The sequence below is a fragment of the Colius striatus genome, chromosome 1 (assembly GCF_028858725.1).
Source record: "Colius striatus isolate bColStr4 chromosome 1, bColStr4.1.hap1, whole genome shotgun sequence".
NCBI lineage: Eukaryota > Metazoa > Chordata > Aves > Coliiformes > Coliidae > Colius > Colius striatus.
The window spans coordinates 199,397,377-199,420,708 of record NC_084759.1 but is presented as its reverse complement, the minus strand read 5'-3'; the positions used below and the strand labels follow the sequence as shown (position 1 = coordinate 199,420,708).

The 23,332-nt window shown below is 44.7% G+C and overlaps 1 protein-coding gene across 2 annotated transcripts; it reads left to right on the top strand.

Annotated features, from left to right (window-relative positions):
* Positions 1 to 40: 40 nt before the first annotated feature.
* On the top strand, positions 41 to 7,385 carry MEIG1 (meiosis/spermiogenesis associated 1). 2 transcript variants are annotated; one of them, XM_061989263.1, is made up of 4 exons: positions 46 to 104; positions 3,296 to 3,428; positions 5,289 to 5,451; positions 7,224 to 7,385. In XM_061989263.1, the coding sequence occupies exons 2-4, from the start codon at positions 3,298 to 3,300 to the stop codon at positions 7,350 to 7,352; spliced, it is 423 nt and encodes a 140-aa protein (XP_061845247.1). In that variant the 5' UTR covers positions 46 to 104; positions 3,296 to 3,297; the 3' UTR covers positions 7,353 to 7,385. The 2 variants fall into 2 exon arrangements, with proteins under 2 accessions (XP_061845258.1, XP_061845247.1); XM_061989274.1 differs by lacking the exon at positions 3,296 to 3,428 and having other exon boundaries at positions 41 to 104.
* Positions 7,386 to 23,332: the final 15,947 nt, after the last annotated feature.

Sequence of the window (23,332 nt, the reverse complement as noted above, 5' to 3'; positions counted from 1 at the left end):
GGTTGCCTGGCAACGGCGGTTGGCGGCGGCCGTTGGCGCTGTGAGGAACGCCGCCATCGCCCCCGGCCGGGGAAGGGACGGGACCCGCGGCCCTCGGCACACAGGTGCGTGGTGTTACGGTCTGGCGGCTGGGTTGTGGCTGTGGCGCTGGGAGCAGGGTGCAGTTACAGTCACAGCGGTGACTCAGGCATCTGCCGGAACGCCTTGGCTAACGCAAGCCACTGGAGATCTCGCAGCTCTCGTAGGATCGTGTGGTGGTTTAACCCTGGCTGGATGCCTACCGAAGCTGCTCTGTCACTCTCCCCTCCTCAACTGCAGAGAAAATATAACAAAAAGCTTGTGAGCTGAGGGAAGGACGGGGAGGTCCCTCAGCAATTACTATCACGGGCAAAACAGACTCCACTTAGGGAAGATGGGGTTAATTTTATTAACAGTCAAAAGCGAGTAGGGAAATGAGAAGTAAAAACTGAATCTCAAACGTCTCCCCCCATCCCTCTTTCTTTTCTGGGTGTCTCCACTTGCCCCACAGTGGCATAGGGGGACACGGTTACGGTCAGTTCATCACAAATGGACCTGCTTCTGCAGGGCGGTTGGACTAGATGATCTCTAAAGGCCCCTCCCAAGCCCTACCATTCTATGAATGGCTCAGCCTCTGCTTTGTCCCAATGGGAGGGCTCTTCACACTTTCCATTGTTACAGCGTGGAGTCCTTCCCATGGGAGACAGTACTCCAATGTGAGTCCATCCCACGGGCAGCAAGTCTCCACAAAGTGCTGCAGTGTAGATTTTGTCCCTGGGGGAAACTCCTTCAGGGATGAACTGCTCCAACAGGAGTCTCCCACAGGGTCACAAGTCCTGTCAGCAAATCTGCTCCACCATAGCTTCCATGGATTGCAGGGGCTGGGCCTCACCGTGGGCTGCACCACAGGTCACAGGGGAATGTCTCTTCTGGTGCCCGGCACCTCCGCTCCCTCCTTCTCCACTGACTTTGGTATCTGCAGAGATGTTCTCACATTCTCACTCCCTTCTTCTGCTGCAGTTTTAACACTTGCACGACAACTTCTTCCCTTTCTCCAATGTGTTAATCACAGCAGCGTTACCATCATCACTGATGGGCTTGGCCTTGGTCAGCAGCGGGTCCATCTCAGAGCCCTTTCAGATCATAGGGGAAATTTCTAGCAGCTTTTCACAGAAGCCCTGTAGCCCCCTGCTACCAAAACCTGGCCACACAAACCCACTACAGTTCTCAAATAGGTCCTGTGTCTGATGACTTGTGTTAAGTGATCTAATAAGCACGGTGGCCACTCTGGCTCAGGACCTCTTCTGGCCAGGGCTTAGGTATGCAGCTGCTGCTTTCCTGTTTGCAGGCTCAGCCAGTAACACCAGTGAGCACGTTACAGACATAGCTGATACACAGCCTGCCACAGATGAGGCATTGCCTTCCACACCACCTATGTACAAGGCTCATAAAACATAAGTCCTTTTCTTCCTCTTTGGTTGAAATAAAAGTCTACTAGTGCAGGCACATGTTCACAAGCCCGTGTATATTTGTGGATGCCTTGAGCACCAGCACAGCCACCTCCCTGCCTAGATCCCTTACCTGGCTCATGGTTCCCTTACTTGCCTGTTAGTCCAGCTTAACACTCACTAGCAAACATGCACTCATAGACTTGTCCTTCATACACCCCAGCTAGTCCTCTTGGGTGTACCAGCATGGCCACCCCTGCTTGCTTGATACACAGGCCTGGATCAGAAGTCCCCAGCTAGTCCAGCTTAAGGTTTGCTCACCTCACATACCTGGACTGGGGGAGATCCAGACATCCCTCTCCACCAGCCAGCACCAAGCATAACGCCTGTGACCCACAGTCCTGCTCTGACTCCAGCAGCTGCTTTTTCAGGACACATGTCATTCCTGCTCCAGTGGCTGGAAGTTAAAGACCCCTACTCGCTCCAGCAGCTGATATCAAAGGCCAAGGCACCCATACCTCTGACCTGGCTCCAGGAGCTAGCACTGGTTTTCACTCACACACACTAAAGTTTCAGCAGTAGCTGACACTTAGTCCTGGCAGCACACACATGTGGGATGGAGAGCAAGGTTGTGCAGAAAGATAGTGAAAAACAAATTAATAAGAAGATATAAAAGATAGGAGAGACTGTGATGATCAGGCAAATGGCTCAGCCAGGCAAGCATACTGACTGGCTCTGTTTTACACATGACTAGCCTCTTTTATACTCCTTTCTGTCTATTCTCATCTTTCATCCCCTCAGTTCCCCTGCACATCCCTCACAGGTTTGTACAGCTCTATCAATTTCTATACCCCTTGAGTCTGGAGTCCCCCTGGTTTACAGTCTTAGCAGTTGCAAAGTCCAGGTTCATCTTTCTGGAAGCAGTGCTTGTAGCTTCTTGATAGCCCATCAACTAGTGTGAGTGGTGAGGTTTATTTCTTATAATAATCTCTGTGTTTGTTTTGTCATGTCTATGTCTGTATCTTTTGTTTCTGATTTCCCCTTTTTCCTCCAGCTTCCCAATTGACAAGGTCCCTGATCTGATAACCTCTCTGAAATAAACATTCTCACATGTCCCCATCAATTCATGGGACTGACCAGGTTTGGTTTTCATCACCACCTCCCTCATAATTTGCTGGTCAGGTTTGTGGCCCCATATGTTCTGGTTTTATGGCTTCCTCCCTTTCTCCTTATCCCTTGGATGCATTGAAAAAAGTCCTTGACCAGATGCCTTTAAAGGAGCAGGCACTCTCCTCCCACGTAGCCTTACAACTTGTGTAAGTGCTAAGGAAACTACCATTTGCAAGCCCAAGCTAGTTAGGATTCCAGAGAAATTAAGCTATGATTGACATTAAAAACCTGTTTTCTCAAAGCCAAAGCAGAGTTGTATGAAATCTCACCATTTCTTCTAAAGTGAGAATAGGCAAACACTGTCATCTTAGCAAAGCCCACTCCACTGTTCAACAATTCCCTTTAAATGAAAAGTGTTAGTATTCTGCTGAATATTTTCTTACTTTTCTCTTGCATTCTTTCTTTTGCCTCTATCTGGCTGCTGTCTTTTGTCTCTTCCCCGAATTGCTGCCTGGAGTACAGTTCAACTCATGCTTTTGTACAATGAAACCAGCTCTCTGCCTGTAACTCAGGGGCACTACAATAGATGAAGAGTGCAATTTTTAAAGGGCTCAAATAGCAGCCAAAAAAATATTAGGCTGGTGCTTGTATTATTTGAAATCAACAAGCTGGCTCTTTAAAGATATGACCTTTATATAGATCTCTCTTTTTTTGAGCAGGGATGCCTGTGGACAGGCCATCTGAGTTAATGGTAACTCAGGAAGAGCCACACATCTCCGAATGTCCTGAGGAAGCACATGCATTAGATGAATTCAATGCATCCCCTAAAGAAGAACTTAACACTAGTAGCACGTGAGTCATCATGAGACACTTAAATTTGTGATAGTTTAGCATTTATTAAGACCTAATATTATTGCTAATAATAACAGCTATCTAAAGCCCCAGACTGACAACAGTTCTCATCAAACATCAGTGAGCACATACAGGGCATGAAACATTCTGTAATGGCTACAGAAGAGCCCTTTGCAGCAAGGAAGGGAAAAAAAGTGATGTTGAGATCAAAGACCAGGTTAAAGATTTAGAATAAGGCTGAATGCTCAGCATGGTAATTTGTATGTGACACCTCACCACTGGGTGGCAAAATGACAGGATTTTCTTGTTGGGTTTTGGTGTTTTGTCTTCTTGTAAGAAATAGCTGTCTTAAATTGCAAAATGCTGCAAAGCCCGGTAAAAGAATGTTTGGAGTGCTGAACTGCAAGAAATAGTGTTGCCAGAAAGAGCCCTTGTGAATATTTTTATTCATCTTTAAAAAGGTGTATGCACTAAGAGATGAAAGGCTCTTTTTTGTGGGCTGATTGATGGCTGTCACACAGTTAGGTGACAGAGACGCAGACTTCTGCTGTTCCCACATTATGCCAGCATAATTCTTGATACCATTTTCCCCAAAGATTTGTATGCTATGTATGTGATATTTCTTTTTTTTACCCTTTTCTGCCTTTCTAACAGACTAATAGCACTGGTCTGTTAAGACACACAGCATTCAACTCTTGAAGCTCTCAGTTGACACGGGTAGTTACTAAGCAGGGAAATTTTACTCTGTGGGCAGGATTTGGAGGCAGCACACTACCCACAGGGACTGAGACTGCTCATCCTCTCACTACAAAATCCAGAATTTTTTGCTCCTTCCTTGAAGATACCTTCCTAATTATGAAGCTGAAGCTTGGTGACATGACAAAACTAGAAAAAAGCTCATTTCTGATCATATCTGCTAGACATGATAGTATTCTGTGTGTTTTGCTTGCAGAAGCACAAAAGGTTCTATTTTAGTAGCAGAATAAGATACACTCAAGAAAGCAAATGCACTGAAATTCGGATATAAGGTAGAAACCAAACTATTCACTTGTTTTTTGAGGTAGAGTTCAAATCCATCCCTGGTGTTTTCACCAACTCTGCTTTTTTGTTTTAATTGCTCATTTTATTCTCTTTTTTCCCCACAGTTTGAGTTTCATCTTGTCCCAGTTCTTCTCTGCTGAGGTTTAGCAGTTGATGAACCTATTTACTGTTTCTCAGCAAATTGAACAACTGGGTTTTGTGTGAGGGGAAAGTCAGTTCAGGTTTTGATTGACAAGGGATGAGTTTTGGTAGGTTTGTGTCTGCGTTGCCTCCTTATCCCATCCAATTTGTTTCTTAAGAGCTCTTCATTATCATCTCCACTGTGGCCATGGGGCTGGTACTACACTTCTTTCCCCTTCTCTCCCATCCTGAGGACTTACTATTCTTCAGTTAATAGCCCAGCTCTTTATTTTGAGGTTCCCAGTTTGGTGTCTCTTCAGTAGGAATGAAGAAAAACCACCTGTGAAGAGATGAAATTAGAACAATTACTGCATTTTCTGTTTTTAATGCATTGATGTGCACCAATATATTTTAGGCAGCACTGCTAAGTCAAGGTGGAAAAAAAATACAATGATAATAGCTTCATAGATACAGAAGTATAGATGAGTTGGGTTTGTCTGAGATCAAGTAGTGCATTTAATTGGATTCCAACTGCTTAGGACATTTTTTCCTTTGTAACCTCAGACTTGGAGGGAAAGATAATACTGTAATGTCTGTAGTTCCTTTGCATTTAAATCTTCTCCTACCCATTTCTGGATGTCCCTAACAAAATCACTTTCTTCTGTCTTCTCTATTTCTTTTTCAAAAATCTAATTTCAGGAAAATGTCTGAAGGCTCTGGAGTCATGGCTAAAGCTGACACCAAACCAAAAGCTGTACACCATGCCAAAAAATGGTCAGGTGATGTAGAGAACTTATACAGATTTCAGCAAGCTGGATACAGAGATGAGGTTGAATACAAACAAGTAAAACAAGTTGATATGGTAAGATTTAGAACTCTGCAGGGATTGTTACTTTAAACTTCTGTCTCATGTTAAACAGAAAAACAATGGAGGTGACACTTACTTCCTTTCTTTTAGGATGGTTTCTGATTCATTTTTTTTCCTTCTAGGTTTGACCTGAATTCTTGAGCTGTTGTGAACTGTGCACAATAACTTATTTCACAGAAGTGAAACAGAAACACTACCCAGCCTGTGTTTTTGTTTCCTCTCTCCTATGCATTTATAAGCATTACAGATTTCTTTGAATAGATGTAGCTGTTATCTAAAAGATTAATTCGATTTTAAGGAAAGGAATATATCAAAGTGAGTTCTCTGTGAAGTTTCCCCATCACTCTGCCAACAGACCTGATAGGAAACATGTTCGTTGTCCAGGGAGTCAGTCCTGTGACATTGCTGCTGACTTTGTGCACACTCAAAACTTGGCTGCTGCTGAAACTGTCCACTGAAATATTTGATGCCAACTGTGGTAAAGGGAGTTGTGAGGACATTGTCCTCTGCTCACTACAGTTGGTGGCAAAGTGCACTAAATGATCTAGTGAATAATGGCCAGGTATTCAGTGGCTACTTGAGAGTCAAATTAGCAACCAAGAGGTTAATAAAGCAAAACACATACTGTATTTCTTAGAGCTCTGTAATTTATCTTCCAAAGCAGCATATATAGTATAACACATCCACTTTCAGAAAATCTTGACCTCCTCTGCACATAAGAAAGTGCAGAATGGTGCTAAGAAAGTCACTCCTTGTCCATTTAACTCAAAACAGCAAAACATTGCTGTGCAGCATAAAATGCAGTGTCTTATTTTGTCATGAGCTCAGATACCTCTGTGGTGTAAATGCCTTTAACAGTGAGAAAGGAAACCTGTAATTAGGGTAGTAGGATCAGTCTGTTTAAGATTTATGGCAGGACATAACTATAGGTAATTAAACTCTAGTAAAGGTTAAAGAACACCACTTAGTCAGTGTAAAATGAGGATGGATTCTGTTCAAACTTGCCAGGGTCTGCCAGCGATTCTCTTTCAACTTACGCTTTTTGACGTGTCTTGTTTACTGCATAGTATGTTTCCATAATGCAGTTGTTATTAATGATGTGATTAGAATGTAGGAGGAATAAATGTTAAGGCTGTTAAGTTTAGATGGAGAATGCAAATAACTCAGCTGTTTGCCTAAAGCAATAAGGCTGGTGGTGGAACTATCACTTCTGGGACCTTCCAACTAGAGAATGCTCTAGTTTGGCATCCTATTATGAACCCTGCCTGGAAGAGAAAAAAGATCCGTATTCTCTGATTTTTAAGGTTCAGTTCAAGCAGAAGAAGTCAGAGGTGTTCAAACTGCAGATAGCTACTAAAGTCATAAAGCTGTTGAACACACAAGTGGTCAAGCTTTTAGTTCAAAGCCTCATGTTGTGGGACACTGAAGAGCACCAGGACACTACTGGTTTCCCGCAGGACTCCTCCTGCTGTCTTTGAGACTGTGATACATGTAGCTCACTTTATATTTATGAAGTTGCTAATGAAAAGCACATTTTTCATAGTCACAAGGATCCCAAAGAAACCTTTAAGTGTGTGTCAGTCTTACAGAAGTGGCATCTTTCAGCATCTCAGATTACTGAATCATTGAGCACCATCAATGTTTTATTTGCAACTGAGGTGTTTAAAAGCTCTGACTATCCCACTTTTTAAATTACTCTGTCAAATATTCTTAGATCCATATCAGCACATTCAAGTGAGTGTGTATCCTTTTTATTCTATTTGTAGGTAGAGTGTTGGCCAGAAACTGGATTTGTTAAGAAGCTTCAGAGAAGAGACAACACCTTCTATTATTACAATAAGCAAAGAGAATGTGAAGACGAAGAGGTCCATAACGTCAAAGTTTATGTGTATTAGTTTTGTTACTGTTATAATTTGTTTGTATTTATTTTTAAGAAACCTGTTTGTTAGAATCTGCAAATAAATGAGGTTGTAAATGAGACTGTAATTCTCGGATATAGGGGGAATGCAGAGGAGGCAGGAACTACAGACAAAGGAATTTCATTTTTGTCCTGCTATAACTGAAAGTTGTCTTATCTCACTTTTTCCTAGTTAAGAATGTTTTGACATAAAGATAAGGAAATGATAAATGACCATCATATATTTAGTTTAAGTGTGTGCAAAGTCCATTGTAAGCACAGGCATCTATCTTTGCTCAATACAATATAATGTCTTTGACTTTGGCTAATGTCAGCCACATCTCTTGGTATAATTGAGGGTCACGAGACTACAAAGGGCCACAGTAAGGGCAGAATGCTAATTAAAGTTCCCTTGGACAATAGCAAGAAAAATAAGCAGATAACTTAGTGAAGGACACTGAAAAATTAACTACCAAAGACCAGCACTGAGCTGCAGAATTAAGTGGTTATTATGATAAAAACAGTCACAACTAAAATATCTTTCTGAGCAATAGGTAACGTCTCCCCAAAGTATTTTATCAAGTGCAAGTATTCCTTAGTTGACGAGGAAGTGTTCATGGACTTGGGTGGCATATGCTTTTATATGGAGAGAGAAAAAAAACAAAGATTGTGAATGTACATCTAGTGGGATCAGAGAGCTTCAAACTGCAGAGAGAACGTGACATCCAGTCTGTGGAATGTGTAACTTACACAGATGATATGTGGGATTTCTGGGCAGAACCCGCCCAACTTCAAATGTCATATCGTCAGCATCCACACCTGAGCTTGCCACTTGGAAACCTTTGTTGTGAATGGAGAGAACTTGGCTCCTCTAGATACAATTCTTGTCTTCTAAATGTAGGTATGAAACATTTGCTTTGAAGGTGTTGCTGTGACAGCAGCTTGCAGAAGCTGTCCCTACGTGTGCCACGCTGAGACACCAGCTGAGCCTGAGATGCCAATCTTGCCTCCACTCAGCAGAGAATTCCAGGAAAATAAGATGCCAGATCTCTAGATAATTGACCAGTAGAACAGACTGTTGTCATATAAACTGGTGTGCTCGTGGTAGTTATGGAAGAAAAATGTTATTACTATCTCCTGTCTCTAGACCATAAACCAAGGAGGTGGAGGTTCTGCTCCCCCTCTATTCTGCCCTGGTGAGGCCTCTTCTGGAGTCCTGTGTCCAGTTCTGGGCTCCTCAGCTCAAGAGGGACAGAGAATTTCTGGAGAGAGTCCAGCACAGGACCACTAAGATGATGAGGGGACTGGAGCATCTTCCTTATGAGGAAAGGCTGCGGGAGCTGGGGCTGTTTAGTCTGGAGAAGAGGAGACTGAGGTGGCACTTCATTAACTCAAGTATTTAAACATGCCTGTCAAGATGATGGGGTGGAACTTTTTTCTGTAGTGTTCAGCAACAGGACAAGGGGTAATGGACACAAGCTGGAACACAAAAAATTTCACTGAGTAGGAGGAAAAACTTCTTTGCTGTTGAGGTGAGGGAGCCCTGGCCCAAGCTGCCCAGGGAGGTTGTGGAGTCTCCTTCTCTAGAGGTTTTCAAAACCCACCTGGGTGCATTCCTGTGTGACCTGATCTAGGGGAACCTGCTTGTGCAGGGAGGTTGGGCTAGATGACCTCTTGAGGTCCCTTCCAGCCCTACCATTCTGTAATTCTGTGAGTATCTAAACTAAATTTTGGGTGTGGATTAGCAGTTTATATTTGACCATCTGTCTTATAGATATTCTGCCTTTGTTTCAACCTAAAATGGTGGTCAGCTCAATATGTGAAATAGAGGAGTTGAAGCTCCAACTCAAGATGTGAGATACAGGAGTTACAGCTCCAAGTCAAAATAAGCAGTTATGGGTGCATTATTCAAAATATCTCCTTGACAATGATCTGGTTGCCTGATTCAGAGTACTGAACATTTAGCAATGTTTAGCTTTGATTTGTGTGAGCTGTGTTAGGGGAATGACTGAAAGGTACTCACAAGCAACTGGGAAGCTTTGGGTTTTTTTACTATTCCAGGAAGGTTTTAATAGCATAGAAATAGAACTTTGCTGCAACAACAGAAACAAAGCAAATTTGAACAGAACAATTCTCAGGATAACCCATCTATTTGGTCACTTTAGGACAGTGGATCTCACTTTGTTAACTTCATAGATTCCGAGAAAATATATCTTCCAGTAGTCATGAGAAGAGCCTTAAAAACTGAAACAAAATCACCAAATTAGATGTATGGGCAGAAATTATTGCTACTGGCACACAGAGAATAAGTGAGAGTGTTTGGTACAGGCATTTTGTCAGTCTGTGAAAAGGACATAGCCAGGCATTCAAGAACAAGAATGAAAACTGCAGGTAACTGCTTAGAGCCTAACTTTTCTTAAGGAAAGACTTAAAAATTGAAACAAAATGTAAAAGATTATTCCAGGTTTCCCTCCTCTTACCTGACTACAGCTCAGTGTTTTTGCAGGTTCTGCTGGATAGTCTTTCTCTCTTGTATTATGTTTTGAAACAATGACTGTGCATTTCATACAGCCTATGGAGATTTCTTTTCAGTCAAGTAGCATGGGACTTAGTGTTCCACTTCTGAAATGCTGATTCTGCATGAGTTGGCAGATTCTTCTCACTTTGACAGAGTGAATTACTTAGATTCTATTAGTTACATTTTTCAGCACTGTCATTGTGCTAAAAGATTGAATCTCACCATCATATTTAAAAGGTTAATAGGATGAAAAAGAGAGATTAAGCCTTGTAATTAGTGCTGGAGAGCAGTTTACAGCCAGCCTGTTTTAGCCCTGATGCTGTATTTGGGAGTTTTCTCCCTTCATTAACAAAACAGCAGATTTTGTGCAGGCAGTGAGAGTTTTGGTCAGAATGGTTCACTGACATCCAGTTTGTATCTGTTCACTCCAGTTTGTTCTAAAATTAAAGTTGCTTAAAACCACTCTTCTTTTTTTAAAGAGTGTAGCTGTGTAATTGCAAACAAGTTCAAGTTTGTCTGTGATCACAAGATAACATTTATCCAGTACAAAGACATCTGTCAGAGTTAATTCTTAGAATCATGGAATGGTTTGGGTTGCAAGAGATCTTAAAGATCACTTAGTCCCATCTCCCCTTGCCATTTGCAGGGACATCTTCCACCAGACCAGGCTGCTCACAGCCCCATCCAACCTGCCCTTGAACTCTGCCAGGGATGGGGCAGCCAGGGCATCACCACCCTCAGCATAAAGAATTCCTTCCCTGCATCCAATCTAAATAAATTCTCTTTCATTTTAAAATCACCAGCCCCAGTCCTGTCACTGGATGTGTATCTTTCAGTCAAAAAAGCAGTCAAAAGAATTTAATGTGCCAGTATTTTCTCTTCTGAGATAGACCTGTAACTGAAATGTCTGCCACCTCAGTTTTAAGCACATTGAGAACTGTTATCTTACTTGTGTCTTAATTTAAGGTCGTAAAGCTGTGAAGAAGCATTGGAAGTAAGCAATCTGAGGAAGCTGTGCTTCACTTTAGGGGTGACATAAAAGTTCATATCAAGATTAATAACATTTCTGACCGCTGTTACAAAGTCTTTTTTTACTGAACTTGGGTAACTTCAAAGAGATAGAGATAATGATTCTATGACCCTGTGATAAAATCACATCTCTCCATTTTATTGGCTAGAGTTGAAAACGTGCTGTTTTGCTGATTTGAGTCTTAATAAAAAATAATTCTGTGAAATTACTTTCCAAGGCCTTTTTCTTACCTGTTGGTATTGCTCTTGTCAGGGAGTACTCTAGTGCTTACCGCAGCTATTTCATAAAATCATAGAATGGTAGGGGTTGGAAGGGACCTTTAGAGATCATCTGGTCCAACCCCCCTGCAGGAGCAGGTTCACCTAGATCAGGTCACACAGGAACATGTCCAGATGGGTCTTGAAGACCTCCAAGGAAGGAGACTCCACAACCCCTCTGGGCAGCCTGTGCCAGGGCTCCCTCACCTGAACAGTAAAATAGGGGTTTTTTTAAGTTTAAATGGAACTTTTTGTGTTCCAGCTTCATCCCATTACCCCTTGTCCTGTTGTTAGCTACTATAGAAAAAAGGGTTGTCCCAATCTCCTGACATTCACCATTTTTATACTTGTAAATATTAATAAGGTGCCCCCTCAGTCTCCTCTTCTCCAGACTAAACAGCCCCAGTTCCCACAGCCTTTCCTTGTATGGAAGATGCTCCAATGCCCTGATCATCTTGGTGGCCCTGCACTGGCCTCTTTCCAGAAGTTCTGTGTCCATCTTGAGCTGAGGAGCTCAGAACTGGACACAGGACTCCAGATGAGGCCTCAGCAGGGCAGTGTAGAGGGGGAGCAGAACCTCCCTGCTGCCCACACTCTTCTTGATGCAAGCCAATCTTGTATTTGCAGCAGCTCAACAAGCGATAGCAGAGGTGACTGTCGTGGTTTAGGCCCATCAGGGAACAAAGGCCACGATTAGCCTCGAGTACCGAAGAGGCTGAGGATTGCTCGAGGGCAGGGAGGGCTTAATTGCCGCTTAAGGTTCAGGACAAAACAGACCAGGCCACTCGGTTTGGGGAAGAAAACAGAAAATAATTTAATGCAAAATCAACCAAAACATAACCAAAATGAAACAACCCAGAGTAATACATCAATGGAGAGTCCAACCAGCCTTTTTAAGAACACCTTCTTGCCACCCCTCCCCTCTTCCCGGGTTCAGAGCCCTGATCCCGGTGTTTTTACCTTGCCCCCCCCTGAACGGTTCGGGGGGGCAGGCAGTGGGGGGTTCAGTCAGTCGGTTTCCGAGAGCTTCTGCCGTTTGTCCCTCCTCAGGACGGGTGAACTCCACACCAGTCCTCCCTGCAAGTCCGTGGGGTAACTCACAAGCATGGCAGACTTGCACGGGCTGCTCCGATGCCCACTTATTCCAAAGGCTGCAGCTCCTCTCTGCCTCTCGTGTGGGGCTGCTCTGCGGCACGCAGGCTCTCCAACACGGCCTGGGCCATGGCCATCTCCCCACACAGTCCCTCGCCCGTCCGGGCTCACCCACATGGAGCTGTTGGTGGCTCTCAGTCTTGCCACGGATCTCCATAGGTTTCAGGGGCACAGCTTGTATTCTCGCCACGGCTTGCAGAGGGGTCTCCGGTCTACTGCTTCTCGTTCCTTCCTCCCTCTCTGGTTGAAGGGTCCGTATGGTGACCTCCATCTTGTATCACTCTCCACCTCCCGACTCGCATTTCAAATTCCCGTCCCCTAAATAGTGATCGCAGAGGCGCCAGATTGGCCCAGCCGGGCCGGAGGTGGGTCTGAACCTAGGAGCCGGGGGAGGGTCTTCACTGCAACCCGCTCCCCCTGTTACCAAGCCAAAAGCTGCTCCTGGCTAAACCAGGACAGTGACAATGCTCCCTGCAAGCAGAGCAAGTGCTTTGCAGCTGCCCAAGTGTGGTGTACTCAGCCTAATTCTCTTTCACTTCCTGGCTTCGTACAAAAAAAGACTAAATGTTTTTCTCTGCCTGTTGAAGCTCATAAAAGAGGGTAAACCAAACATCTCCAAGACCTACTTTTCAGGCTCTGTGTTTGACAACTACAAGTGAAATGGCAAGGGTGCAACCTCTCTGAACTCATCCAGTTACTCTGGGGAATTTGCATGTCATAGGCTGGTTTTGTATGTTTTCAGCCTTTACTCCAATTCTTTATGGTACAGTATTGCCTGAAAGTGGTACTATGGATATTTGATTGCTTTGCAGTCACAGCAGCTCAAAGCACCTCATAGAAGGCTGGTGCAGGTGTTTTCATTTTCACTTTGGTGCTCAAGTGGACAGCTGTCTTTCCAGCTCTGAGGAGAGCTGATCCTCAGCCTTTGGGTTTTCAAAATGGTTCTCTTGTTTCAAGGTGTCGAGTATGGTTGATTGGCTTTGAACTCATTACAGACAACTTTAACAGCTGCTGATGCCTCACAGTGTCTGATAAAAGTGAAGTCTGAGAGCAGCTTGAATGAAGGTGCCTTATGGTCTTTGCAGGTTCCTATTACCCCACTTCCACTGGACTGATATTTATTTGTAGGAGCAGCTTTCTTAGTAGCCTGCCTGTGCTACCAAGAACACCTCTTGGCAAGTCAGAATGACTTGATAAAACATGTTTTCTTTCTTGTTGCAGTTGAGACTTTGAATTTACTTCAAGTCTGAAGCCCAGCACACTAGCAAACAGCATTTGGGAGGGTGACGGGTAAATGTCTGCTGTCAGAAGAGTTCCAGGTTGGCACCAAAAAGCTTCTGCAATGTAACTTTGAACAAACAGCACCATTTGTGTGGATGCTCTGCTCAGCCAGTGTATTTAACTGTCTCAGCACTGGGGCAGATTGGTTGGTGCTTTTGTGGCTCCTTTTTACCTCAGTGCTCTTCCATAATTCTCTGCCTTCACAGGCACTCCCTGCTCATGGATCCCTTGAATATCCTGTCCAATGTCCAGCCCTGGCTCAGACTTTGACTCTTCTACTGTCCAGCAGCTTGGTGTTTGCTAGCAAATGACATGCACATGTGAGTGAATCACAACCAGGCTGCTGTGGGTGCTGGCACTTGCACCCCTCAGATATGCATCTCTATCCCTGTCCCTCTGGTGCCAACACTCAGACCTATCCTTGTCACCCGTGGCCCCTTCTCCAGAGACTAGCACACAGAATAGGCATTGAGATGACACAGAAAGGGTACTTAAGAATCTGATTTAACAAGAAGACAGCCCAGACTGTGGGGATCAGAGGCAGGGAACAGTCAGGTGCATGTCCTGCCTGACAGACGTCCTCCTTGTCATCTTCCCATATTTGTTCCACCCTGAGTCTTCTATTCCTGTGTCTTTGGTCCTTCCCCTAAACATGCCATAGCAAGTTTTGTGCAGTCCCCCAAGCTGTCTCAAATATTCCTTAATGTTCATACTTACTATATTTCCTCCTCATCAGTTACAACACAGAGGCTGACCCTTTCCAAGGCTGGGGTAATTCTTTGAGTGACTCATCAGTCAGTGCCTGACGAGTTCTGGCCTCTGCTCTTATCCCTCTCACCTCCTGCTCATTAATGTTTGTGTGTCTGTGTTTAACTTAGCATTTTCCTCTATGATATTTCTATGATACAGAATAGTCCACAACCAAATAACTCACTGAACAAGCTGCTCTTATGTTCTCAATGTCCTCCTGCCAGCCTCCCCAAGGCAGTAAGGATGATGCTGTGTAGAGGCGTCCATGTGACAGGACCTCAGGGGTGCTGCTGCTGCAGATGTCTGGGCAGGTGACAGCTCTAAGGATGTGGAGACAAAGGGAAGAGAATGTCTAAACACAGGAGAAGAGGGAGGAGGAGGATGGGGGAGGGAGGGGAAAAAGGCATAAGTTGATGTAAGGAGTCAACCATCCAGATGTATCAGCATTTTGCCAATGATCTTGTACCCACAGAAGCCTCCTCCCTGGCTGGCAATAGCTCAGCTCTTGCTGGCTGGGGAAGCGGGACTTGTGCCCAGCTCCTGGCTGAAGATGTTCATGCTGCTTTGGCAAGAGCACCCTAGTTCCACAGCCAAGGGGAAGGTGTCCTGCTCGAGTGGATAAGCTGCTGGCAGCAGCTTGGCTTTGCACAGGGGATGGAGCAAAAAGCAGCAGGATTGGACACGTGGTGGGTGCTACATTTTTGCCCAGGTTGCCTAGAGGATTTAATCTGCACTGTGCTGTCCTGGGCAGCATCTTTGTGCCAAATATATGGTATTTTTGAGGAACAGCCCACGCAGGGGTATGAGTGGGCAGGAGCCAGGATGTGGGCTGTGGGTGCTGGAAGAGCTGCTGGGATGCTGTGCACAGAGAGATGGGCAGGAGCCAGGCATGCTCAATATAGGGATGTGCTGGGCAGCGTTTCTGAAGGAAAGAGAGTGGTGGCCCTGCAGACCTGTCTCTTTCCTTGCCTCTGACCTTGAAGCTACAAACAGCAGAGCTCTATAGCCCTAATGTGAGGCTGTGGTTGGCAGAACCTGCCAGCTCCTATCCTGACCTCCCTGATGGATCCACCTTCATCTCATTCAGGAGGAACTCGAGTCACAGCCCAGAGGGACCCTGCTTCTCCATCCATTCTTCAAAAAGGAAGAGGTCTATGCACCAAGGGCTGAAAGATTGCTGTTTTGATGAGATGTGCATTAAAAACATGAAATACCTCTTTGATAGCCTATCATTTAGAACTTTGGTCTGAACAAATGAGAAAGATGACTACACTTGCAACTGCACAGACACAAATGTATTTACAATATCATTGGGTTAGTGTTTTGTGAGATCAGAGCAATATTGCAACAGAGAGGAAAGATTCTCATGTCAGAAGGATGAGTTCAGAAGTGTTTAGAAGAGATATTTACTGGGAGTAAGTATATTGCAAGCAGATTATTGAGAATGCAAGGCAAAAGAATCAAAAGAAATAGAAAAGCTTAAGTATGCTTTGTGTCCTTGTAAGGACACATTAAAATGTTGTGGAGAATCTTAGTTCAGGAACAGCTTCTCTGTTACAATTTTACTGTTTTTACCCACCAGATAGGAAAACTCCCACAGCAAATATTCCTAGTTCCTGTTTTACCATGTCGGAGCAAAGAAGTAGGATCCATCTACACCAGATGAAGGAATTTACCACCTGTGACCAAAGAGAATGTGAAGCATCAACTGCTTCTAAACAGAAATACTTCCAGGGCAGAAGTCTGAGGTCATGTACACTCCCAGTCTCAAGAACTCAGAACTCTCACCGAGTTTAGATCTTAACAAACTTTGGAAAACTGGAGAGGTGCCAGAGGACTGATGGAGGGTCAACATGATCCAGCCCTTACAATGGAACAGTACTAGACTGGAGAAACAGAGTCTAATCAGGGATAAAATAATGAAGGGGTTACACTGGGGCTCTGTCAATAAAGCAAAAAAAAGGAGTTAGAAAGCCTTTTCCTCTGTGCTCAGCTGATCAGATGCATCTTGTCTGCGTTTAAGTATCAGTGAGAAGCCACAGGAAAGATTAAGCAATAGGCACTTTGAAGGTTTTGTTTCTTTTTGCTGCCTGAGTAAACTGGTTTCTGACTGCTGCCATCAATCTCAGCACAGAGTTACCTAAATATAAGCAATGACTGGTGAGACCCTGAGTTGAGAGGTTTGCAGCTGCTCTATGGGCTGGAGCTCTCTGCACTCAGAAATCCATATGCTTTCAGTAAAGTAAGAGCTCTGTGGTGCAAAAGGGGTTTCAATTGCTTTCCCTTTTGGAGCTGCCACAGGTTCTGGATTACACAACCCACAGAGAGGAAAAAGGCCGTGGTTGCTGGCAGTGCCAGCTGGAAACATTCCAGCAAAGGAGGCAGCACTCTGCATTCCAGGCAGGTGTTGTAGTCACTCCGTGGCTAACCACTGCTTAATAGAACGTGTGCCCCGGGGCACTGAGTTTGGGGAAGGAAACCTCCTTCTCCTGACCTGGGCAGAGGCAGGAGTCACACAGAGCCTTCCTGAGGGTGGGATGACCTCTTCTGACACACTGCAGGGTGCTCGCTGTAGGTAAGGAAGGTCTTTAATCTTCCCTCTCAGCAGGGAGCATCACAACCCCATGCATGTCAAGGATGTGGAGGTGCCAAGAGGACCACGTGCATGTACCAAGGCAGATTTTCCTTTTCTGCTGTGGAAAGTTTAAATGACAAGACAGAAAACTAGGAGGCAGTGCTGTTGTTTTACATATTTTTGTGGTTTGTGAAAAGCAACATTTTTCTCCTCTTGAAAATACAAGTAACAACCCAGATTTTCCTGTGATGTTCCTGCCACCTTCCCTGGGCTGACAAAGGATGTTACTTAAGTTGTTTTTTGATGAAGGGCCTGGTTTCACAGTTCAGCTGCTGCCTCAGCCCTAAGCAGGGAAACAAACATGTCAGGTGGAGCCACTTTGCTCTTCAAAGGGGTGTTTTGAAGCAGACCCACAGGTGCTGCCCCACTTAAAGCCTGCCACCGCCCTTAAAGTAAGAGCTGGATGTTGGTAAATTGCTTAGATATCAGAGGCTCAGAAGGGAAATGTTAATGATATATAGATAAATATGTGTGGGGTTTGAATGAATCTTCCTCTTTTTGAAGATACTTTTCTCAAACAATAAAAACCTTGAAGATACTTATTCTTTAAATCTATCAAAAGTTGTGACTCTTTCAGTTGAGGCTTTGAGGCATGAAGGAGCAACTGGGAATGCTTCTGTAACACAGTAAATAATGTAAAAGAGGGAGAATCCATGGTCCTCATGAAACTCAAATTGTTGGAAAACCCAAAGGAGAGGAGAGGTTATAATGAATAATTTGGACAACACATCCCTGATTCTGAACGTTTCAGCTTCTTCATTTGTTCAGCCTCTCATGTAGTCTCCAAGAGAGAAACATAAACGTGGAAAAAGTGGGATAGTTTTTTGGTACCATTTAAAGCCTACTGCCTGAGACTCACACTGAATCTGTGAGCTCATGCCTCCCTCTACTGACAGCCTCTCCCCAACGATAAAAGGCAATGGTTGCTCTCCCTGCTCCTGTTGGGATAACGCTCCTCCCCACGCCCCAGGCAACAACCTTAACATCCAGGGAGCTGAAGGACACGGGCTGCCCACCTCAGCCCCAGCCCCATGGTACTGGTCACACCTTCCCCTTGTGCCCCACTGCCACTGGAATTCTCTGCTCACACTAAAATAACATGTGAATCCTTATTTCTGGGAAAAATATCCCAAAGCTGTAAGGCAGAGACTCAAAGAAAGTTGTTACAGGTTGAGAAGCAAGAGCCTTTGGCTGGACCCCTAGATTACAGCTGGAGGTGTGCTGGAAATCATTCTACTGAGCCTGGATTTGAGTTGGGTTTTGCAGTTTGAATATGCCTGGTATCAGCTTAAAAATCTCTAATTACTTACAGGCACCTACTGAGTAAAACTGACTGTGAGAACTGCAAAGCACAAAGGTTTCAGTTTCTCTTCTCATTTCATATGCAATCTTCAGAAGCCCCGTGCCCTCATGGCAGAGCATGCTCCCCTGGCACACACAAAGGCAGGACATGTACAATCTCAGCACCACAGGATTCACAGGAATAAAATCATGCCACTTCCTCTGGCGTGGAGGAGCAATGCTGGAAGCCCTCCAGCTGGTTTTCCCCTTCATGATCTGCCAGGGTTGGGTGACCCTTTCTGTAGAGAGAGACAACTCTTCTGGGAAGACAGAGAGTGATCTCAGTGTTGTAAATATCTTGTCTACGTCTTTGTTTTTTTTCCCCAGAGCATTTCCTCGGGTTGGAGGCTGACAGAGATGAGTTTAAAGTCCATAGTAAGGAAGCAAGTTTGTTAACCAAGTTCCCTTTGGACTTTAAAACCATGTGTGAAAACAGCTCTTGGGTCCTCCAGGAATTTCAGCTGTGGAAATTTTGTTAGAAAGCTCTAAAGAAAAGTGCATCCTTTCAGAATAAAGCATGCCAAATAGAATAGCCAAAGGGCCATCACACCGGGAGTTGAAGGCTGATTTAATGGTGCAAAACCCAATTACCAGGCTGTAATCACTAACAGCTGTGTCAGGAAGCTGAAATCGCTATGGGGAAGGAGACAGGAGAGCAGTAGCTGCTGCTGCTGGAGCTGCCACTGGGATAAATGGCAGCAGGAAGCCAGTGCTAACAAACAGTTACGGAATAAACTGGTGCATTAGAGAAGTCAGCACATTAGATGACTTGAAAGGGCACACAGAGCATCAGAGAGGCGGGCTGATGAAGAGCTCAGGGCAGCATTGCCTGCACAGATGAATTACTGACCCCCACCTTGGGACTCGAACAGCCAGCTGATGAGTTATGGAGGCAGCAGCATCAATGACAGTGATGGATAATTAGCCTTGGGATATATTAACACATTCACATATGTGCTGGCTTAAATCTTTACCCAGAGTCCAGGAAAACCCACAGGATAGCTTTTAGAATAAATGAAGTATTAGAAGAGACCATATATTTTTTATGAGTTCACAGTGCTGATGTTCTGAAGAGACTCCAAAGCTTTCTGCAAAGCTCAGGATGCAAACCCTGGAACTGCTCTGACACTTAGATGCAGCCGCTTGTGATAAATGTGAAGTGCACTGAGCAAGAGCAAGGGAAGGCAAATTGTGTCCACCCTGAACAGAACACAGTGTTGCAATGTTAAACTATCTGAGATTTCCTTTTATATCATTTCCTTCATGAAAAAGCAGGTTGTTTTTTATTTCAGCATAGGTACTTTTCACTGGCTTTTGATATACTTACTTTAAACTGTAGAAACAAGTGGGTCAGTGTTGTGAGGCATCAGAACTGTGGCAGTCATGGATGCATTTGTTTTGAACTTAATAGCAGCAGCTTGTCTTTATTCTCAGACAATACAACTTGATTCAGTCTTTGCAAAAATACCCCAGACTGTATGAGAGAGAGTACAAATTGCCAAGCAAATGGGGCAAAAAAGTTTTATCATTTGTAGTAAAGAGAGAACAGGGCATCCCCTAAGCTTTGAAACACCACAGAAAACCAAGAGCTCTGTCTGTCATCTGTCCTGTGAGTGAGCATCAGCAGAGTGTGGACACCCTGCAGACTCATGTTGCATCACTGCCTAACCAAATAAGATGTGGACTACTCATGAAGAAGAGTGGTGGCATTTTCACTGAGGATGAGGCATTTGAGTACTAACATCAATGTTAAAGTAGAGATATCTTCAACAACGTGTTCCAGAACTGGAGGGATGGTCTCATTGTCCAGGGGAGCTTTCAGCCTTTTGATGAACTCTGAAATATGAGGTCAGTGGGTCCTGGGTCCTGAGTCATGTGTATCAGCATCTCGATGGCAGCAAGGTTTGCTCCTGGAGCTCTGGCTGCAGGAGAGGGACCATATCAAATGCATCCTGTTCCATGGATGGAGCAGGATCTGCTGACAAATTGCTGGGGTTTTTTTCCTGAATTTGTGCTTGTATAAAGAGGACTTCAGGTTGAAAACAATGTCTAGTTTCCAATGCCAGTCCTCTTTCCCCACTTCTTTCTATTTTTCACAAGTCAATGAAACTCCCATCTTTAAAGCAATGTGATTTTCTGCTGCCCACAACTTCTGCCTGGAAGCTTATCCTAGAGCTGCTCTCTTTCGATTGCCTGAAATCTCCCACTCTGAACATGATCCTATGGGTGCATCCTTCATAGCCATTTGCTCTTGTGCCAACATAACCCATTAGCTTAAACATTTTACCTCACTCTCTAGCATTTACTCCTCCCTGTGCTGTTCATAAAAGCCTCAGTAACCTTTCTTGGCCTCCCTTTTGCAGTGTGAATCAAGCCAAGCTTTTAGGCCTTCCATTGGAAGACTGGCCCTTGTACCAGTCATCACACCACTAAGCTCCTCCCAATGCCTCTTTCAGAATAAAACAGTCTCTCCTGAGCCTGAGTGGCCAAAACAAAAAACAAACCCCAGATGTGATGTCACTGGTACCTGGTACCATGGCAGAAGTTACTCCTTTGTCCTGTAGAAGTTCATGGCCCAGGATCACATCAATTTCTGCTGCTGTGATACTGCACCAGTTCGTGGGTATCATATCATCAACACACAAAGTTTTCTCCTTCTCCATTTCTGATGGAGGAAATCCCAGTTTAGGGCATAAAATCTTGTTTGTCCCAAAGTAACCCATGAGTCTGGATGCATCTGCAGCCTTCTCGTTGCTGTTATTCCTCTGTAGCCTCCAATAAATGATCTCTCCAGTAAATGATACCTTGGCCTCCCTGAGATACTGCCAGTGAACATCATCTCCCAGATGAAGCAGACCATCTCCCACGGGACATTTCTCACCTAATGATTCAAGTGTGTCCCCTATGGAGAGAGGGCATCCATCTTCACCAGACACACTGTACACTGAACAGACACAATTTGTCAAACCATTTCTGTCAGGAAAACAGACCCTTGGCCCAGTTGGTTGCTAAATCTATGGTATCTGTTGGGTCTGTTAAATAAATGGCTCCATCAGATTCTTACTTGGCAAATTAGAGCTGCTGCCTGCTAACTGAACCTGTCACCCAGAGAAACGTTTTGATGCACAAGCATGTGGTCCAGGCAGGAGATGCAGATTGGTCTAGAAGACACGTAGCATCTAAACCATGAGATACCACAGCAAGGCATGGGCTGAGTAACTCCCCTGTTCTCATCTCAGCGTGGACACCTGAGCACTTTGTTTACTTCAAGGTGTGTTTAGCTTGTCCCAGGGCCATGGGAAAACCCACAGGAGCCACAGCTGTCCCACACCACCACCAAGGCTCTGCTGTGATTTCAATGCCGCCACAACACCTGCTATGGCCCTTGTCTGAAGACCACAGGCTGCTGCATCCTGGAGGTCAAACTACTGCCTGTTATCTAGTGACATTTGATAACAGAAATATCTGAGATACTTAGGTATCTAATAACCTAAGATACTTAGATACCTAAGGATGATATCTGGTCTTATCCTGACCAGCCTAAGAAATACCTTTCATACCAAAATCTTAGAGCTTCAGATGTTGGAGGTGCTGATGATGGGTAAGCAGGGAGGCAGCAGAAAGGGAGTTTTTGTCAGTTTATGTCCTAAAGAGGGTGAGACAAGCACAACCTGTCCCCCTTGGCCAGGAATGTGACCTAAAGAGGGTGAGACAAGCACGACCTACCCCCCTTGGCCAGGAACATGAAAGGGGTCTTGGAATGAGCTACGGAACTGAAAGCCCTGGAGAAAACAGATCCACGGGTTTATTTGTCTTATGATACCCATCTACTGTAGATTGTATTTCTGAGTGCCATTGGTTGACATCTTCATCTGTTAGCTATTTATTGACACCATTTATGTTCAAGTAACTGTGCTCTTCATCAGGTTTTGCCTGTGTTTTGCATTTGTTCTTATTTGTTGGTAATTAGTCGATGTTGGAAGAAGGTCATGTCCACTTGTCCCTTTGAGCCATAACTCCAAGCACAAACACATAGGGGACTCCAACAGGCACTCCCCTCTAGCACCCCAGTGCTTCCTGGGCCCCAACCAGCTCCTGTGCAACTCTCAGTCAGTTTTAATCCAGGCAGAGATAGAGATTGCTCAGGAATATAATATACAAGCCCTGAAAAATAAGCAGAAAACCAGCTATGGTTTCTGTAGGTCAAGAGCACTTGTGTCAGGAAGCCACATCCTTCACCCCCAGGGTTTTTTCCCCCCTGAGTGGCTCAGGTGATGTGAAGAGTCTCTCCACTGAGTCCTGGAGACCCTTCTTCACGACACAAGCGTGGGAACAACTATGACTTTCCACCCAGTACTTCAGCTCAGAATGAAGTCGAGCTCATCAAAAGCTTGACAAGTTTCCATCCTTGCTTCACTTTAATACCTTTCATCTTTGAAATTGCCCTGCTTTGGTCTTCAAGTGTGTTGACCACTGGAGGCTGAATGGAGACCAAGTGCACCCGGAGCCCCGTGTACACAGCATGTGCCCTGAGGTCAAGTAGCCCTGGCACCACTTTTCACCAAACCCACTGAAATGTTTCGCAAGAAGTGGCTGGTTTCACCAGGCTCTTGTTTGAGTGCAGAGAGCTCCTACCAGCCACAACCAGTGGCCTAAAAGGGAAGATCTTGGATGATGAGGGGTGAGCAGGAATTGACCCTCAACCCAACAACCACACAGACAATATTTGCGTCTGTTTCTCTTCTTTCTGGTTTCTTTGCCTGCAGATATGACCTCTAAATCTTTTCTACCCAGCAAGAAGGAAATCCCCTTGTTGTTTCTACTAAATGTCACAGAAATTTAGTGGAATTTATCACAGAACCACAGAATCACAGAATGGTAGGGGTTGGAAGGGACCTTTAGAGATCATCTAGTCCAACCCCCCACAGAGGCAGGTTCACCTAGATCAAGTCACACTGGAATGGGTCCAGGTGGGTCTTGAAGACCCCCAAGGAATGAGCCTCCACACCCTCCC

What these genes read in the sequence shown, in the direction of transcription:
- MEIG1 (XM_061989263.1), top strand. Translation starts at nt 3,298, where the DNA reads ATGCCTGTGGACAGGCCATCTGAGTTAATGGTAACTCAGGAAGAGCCA. An exon ending in GAACTTAACACTAGTAGCAC is followed by an intron (nt 3,429 to 5,288) that starts GTGAGTCATCAT and finishes ATCTAATTTCAG; the next exon opens with GAAAATGTCTGAAGGCTCTG. An exon ending in AAGTAAAACAAGTTGATATG is followed by an intron (nt 5,452 to 7,223) that starts GTAAGATTTAGA and finishes TTCTATTTGTAG; the next exon opens with GTAGAGTGTTGGCCAGAAAC.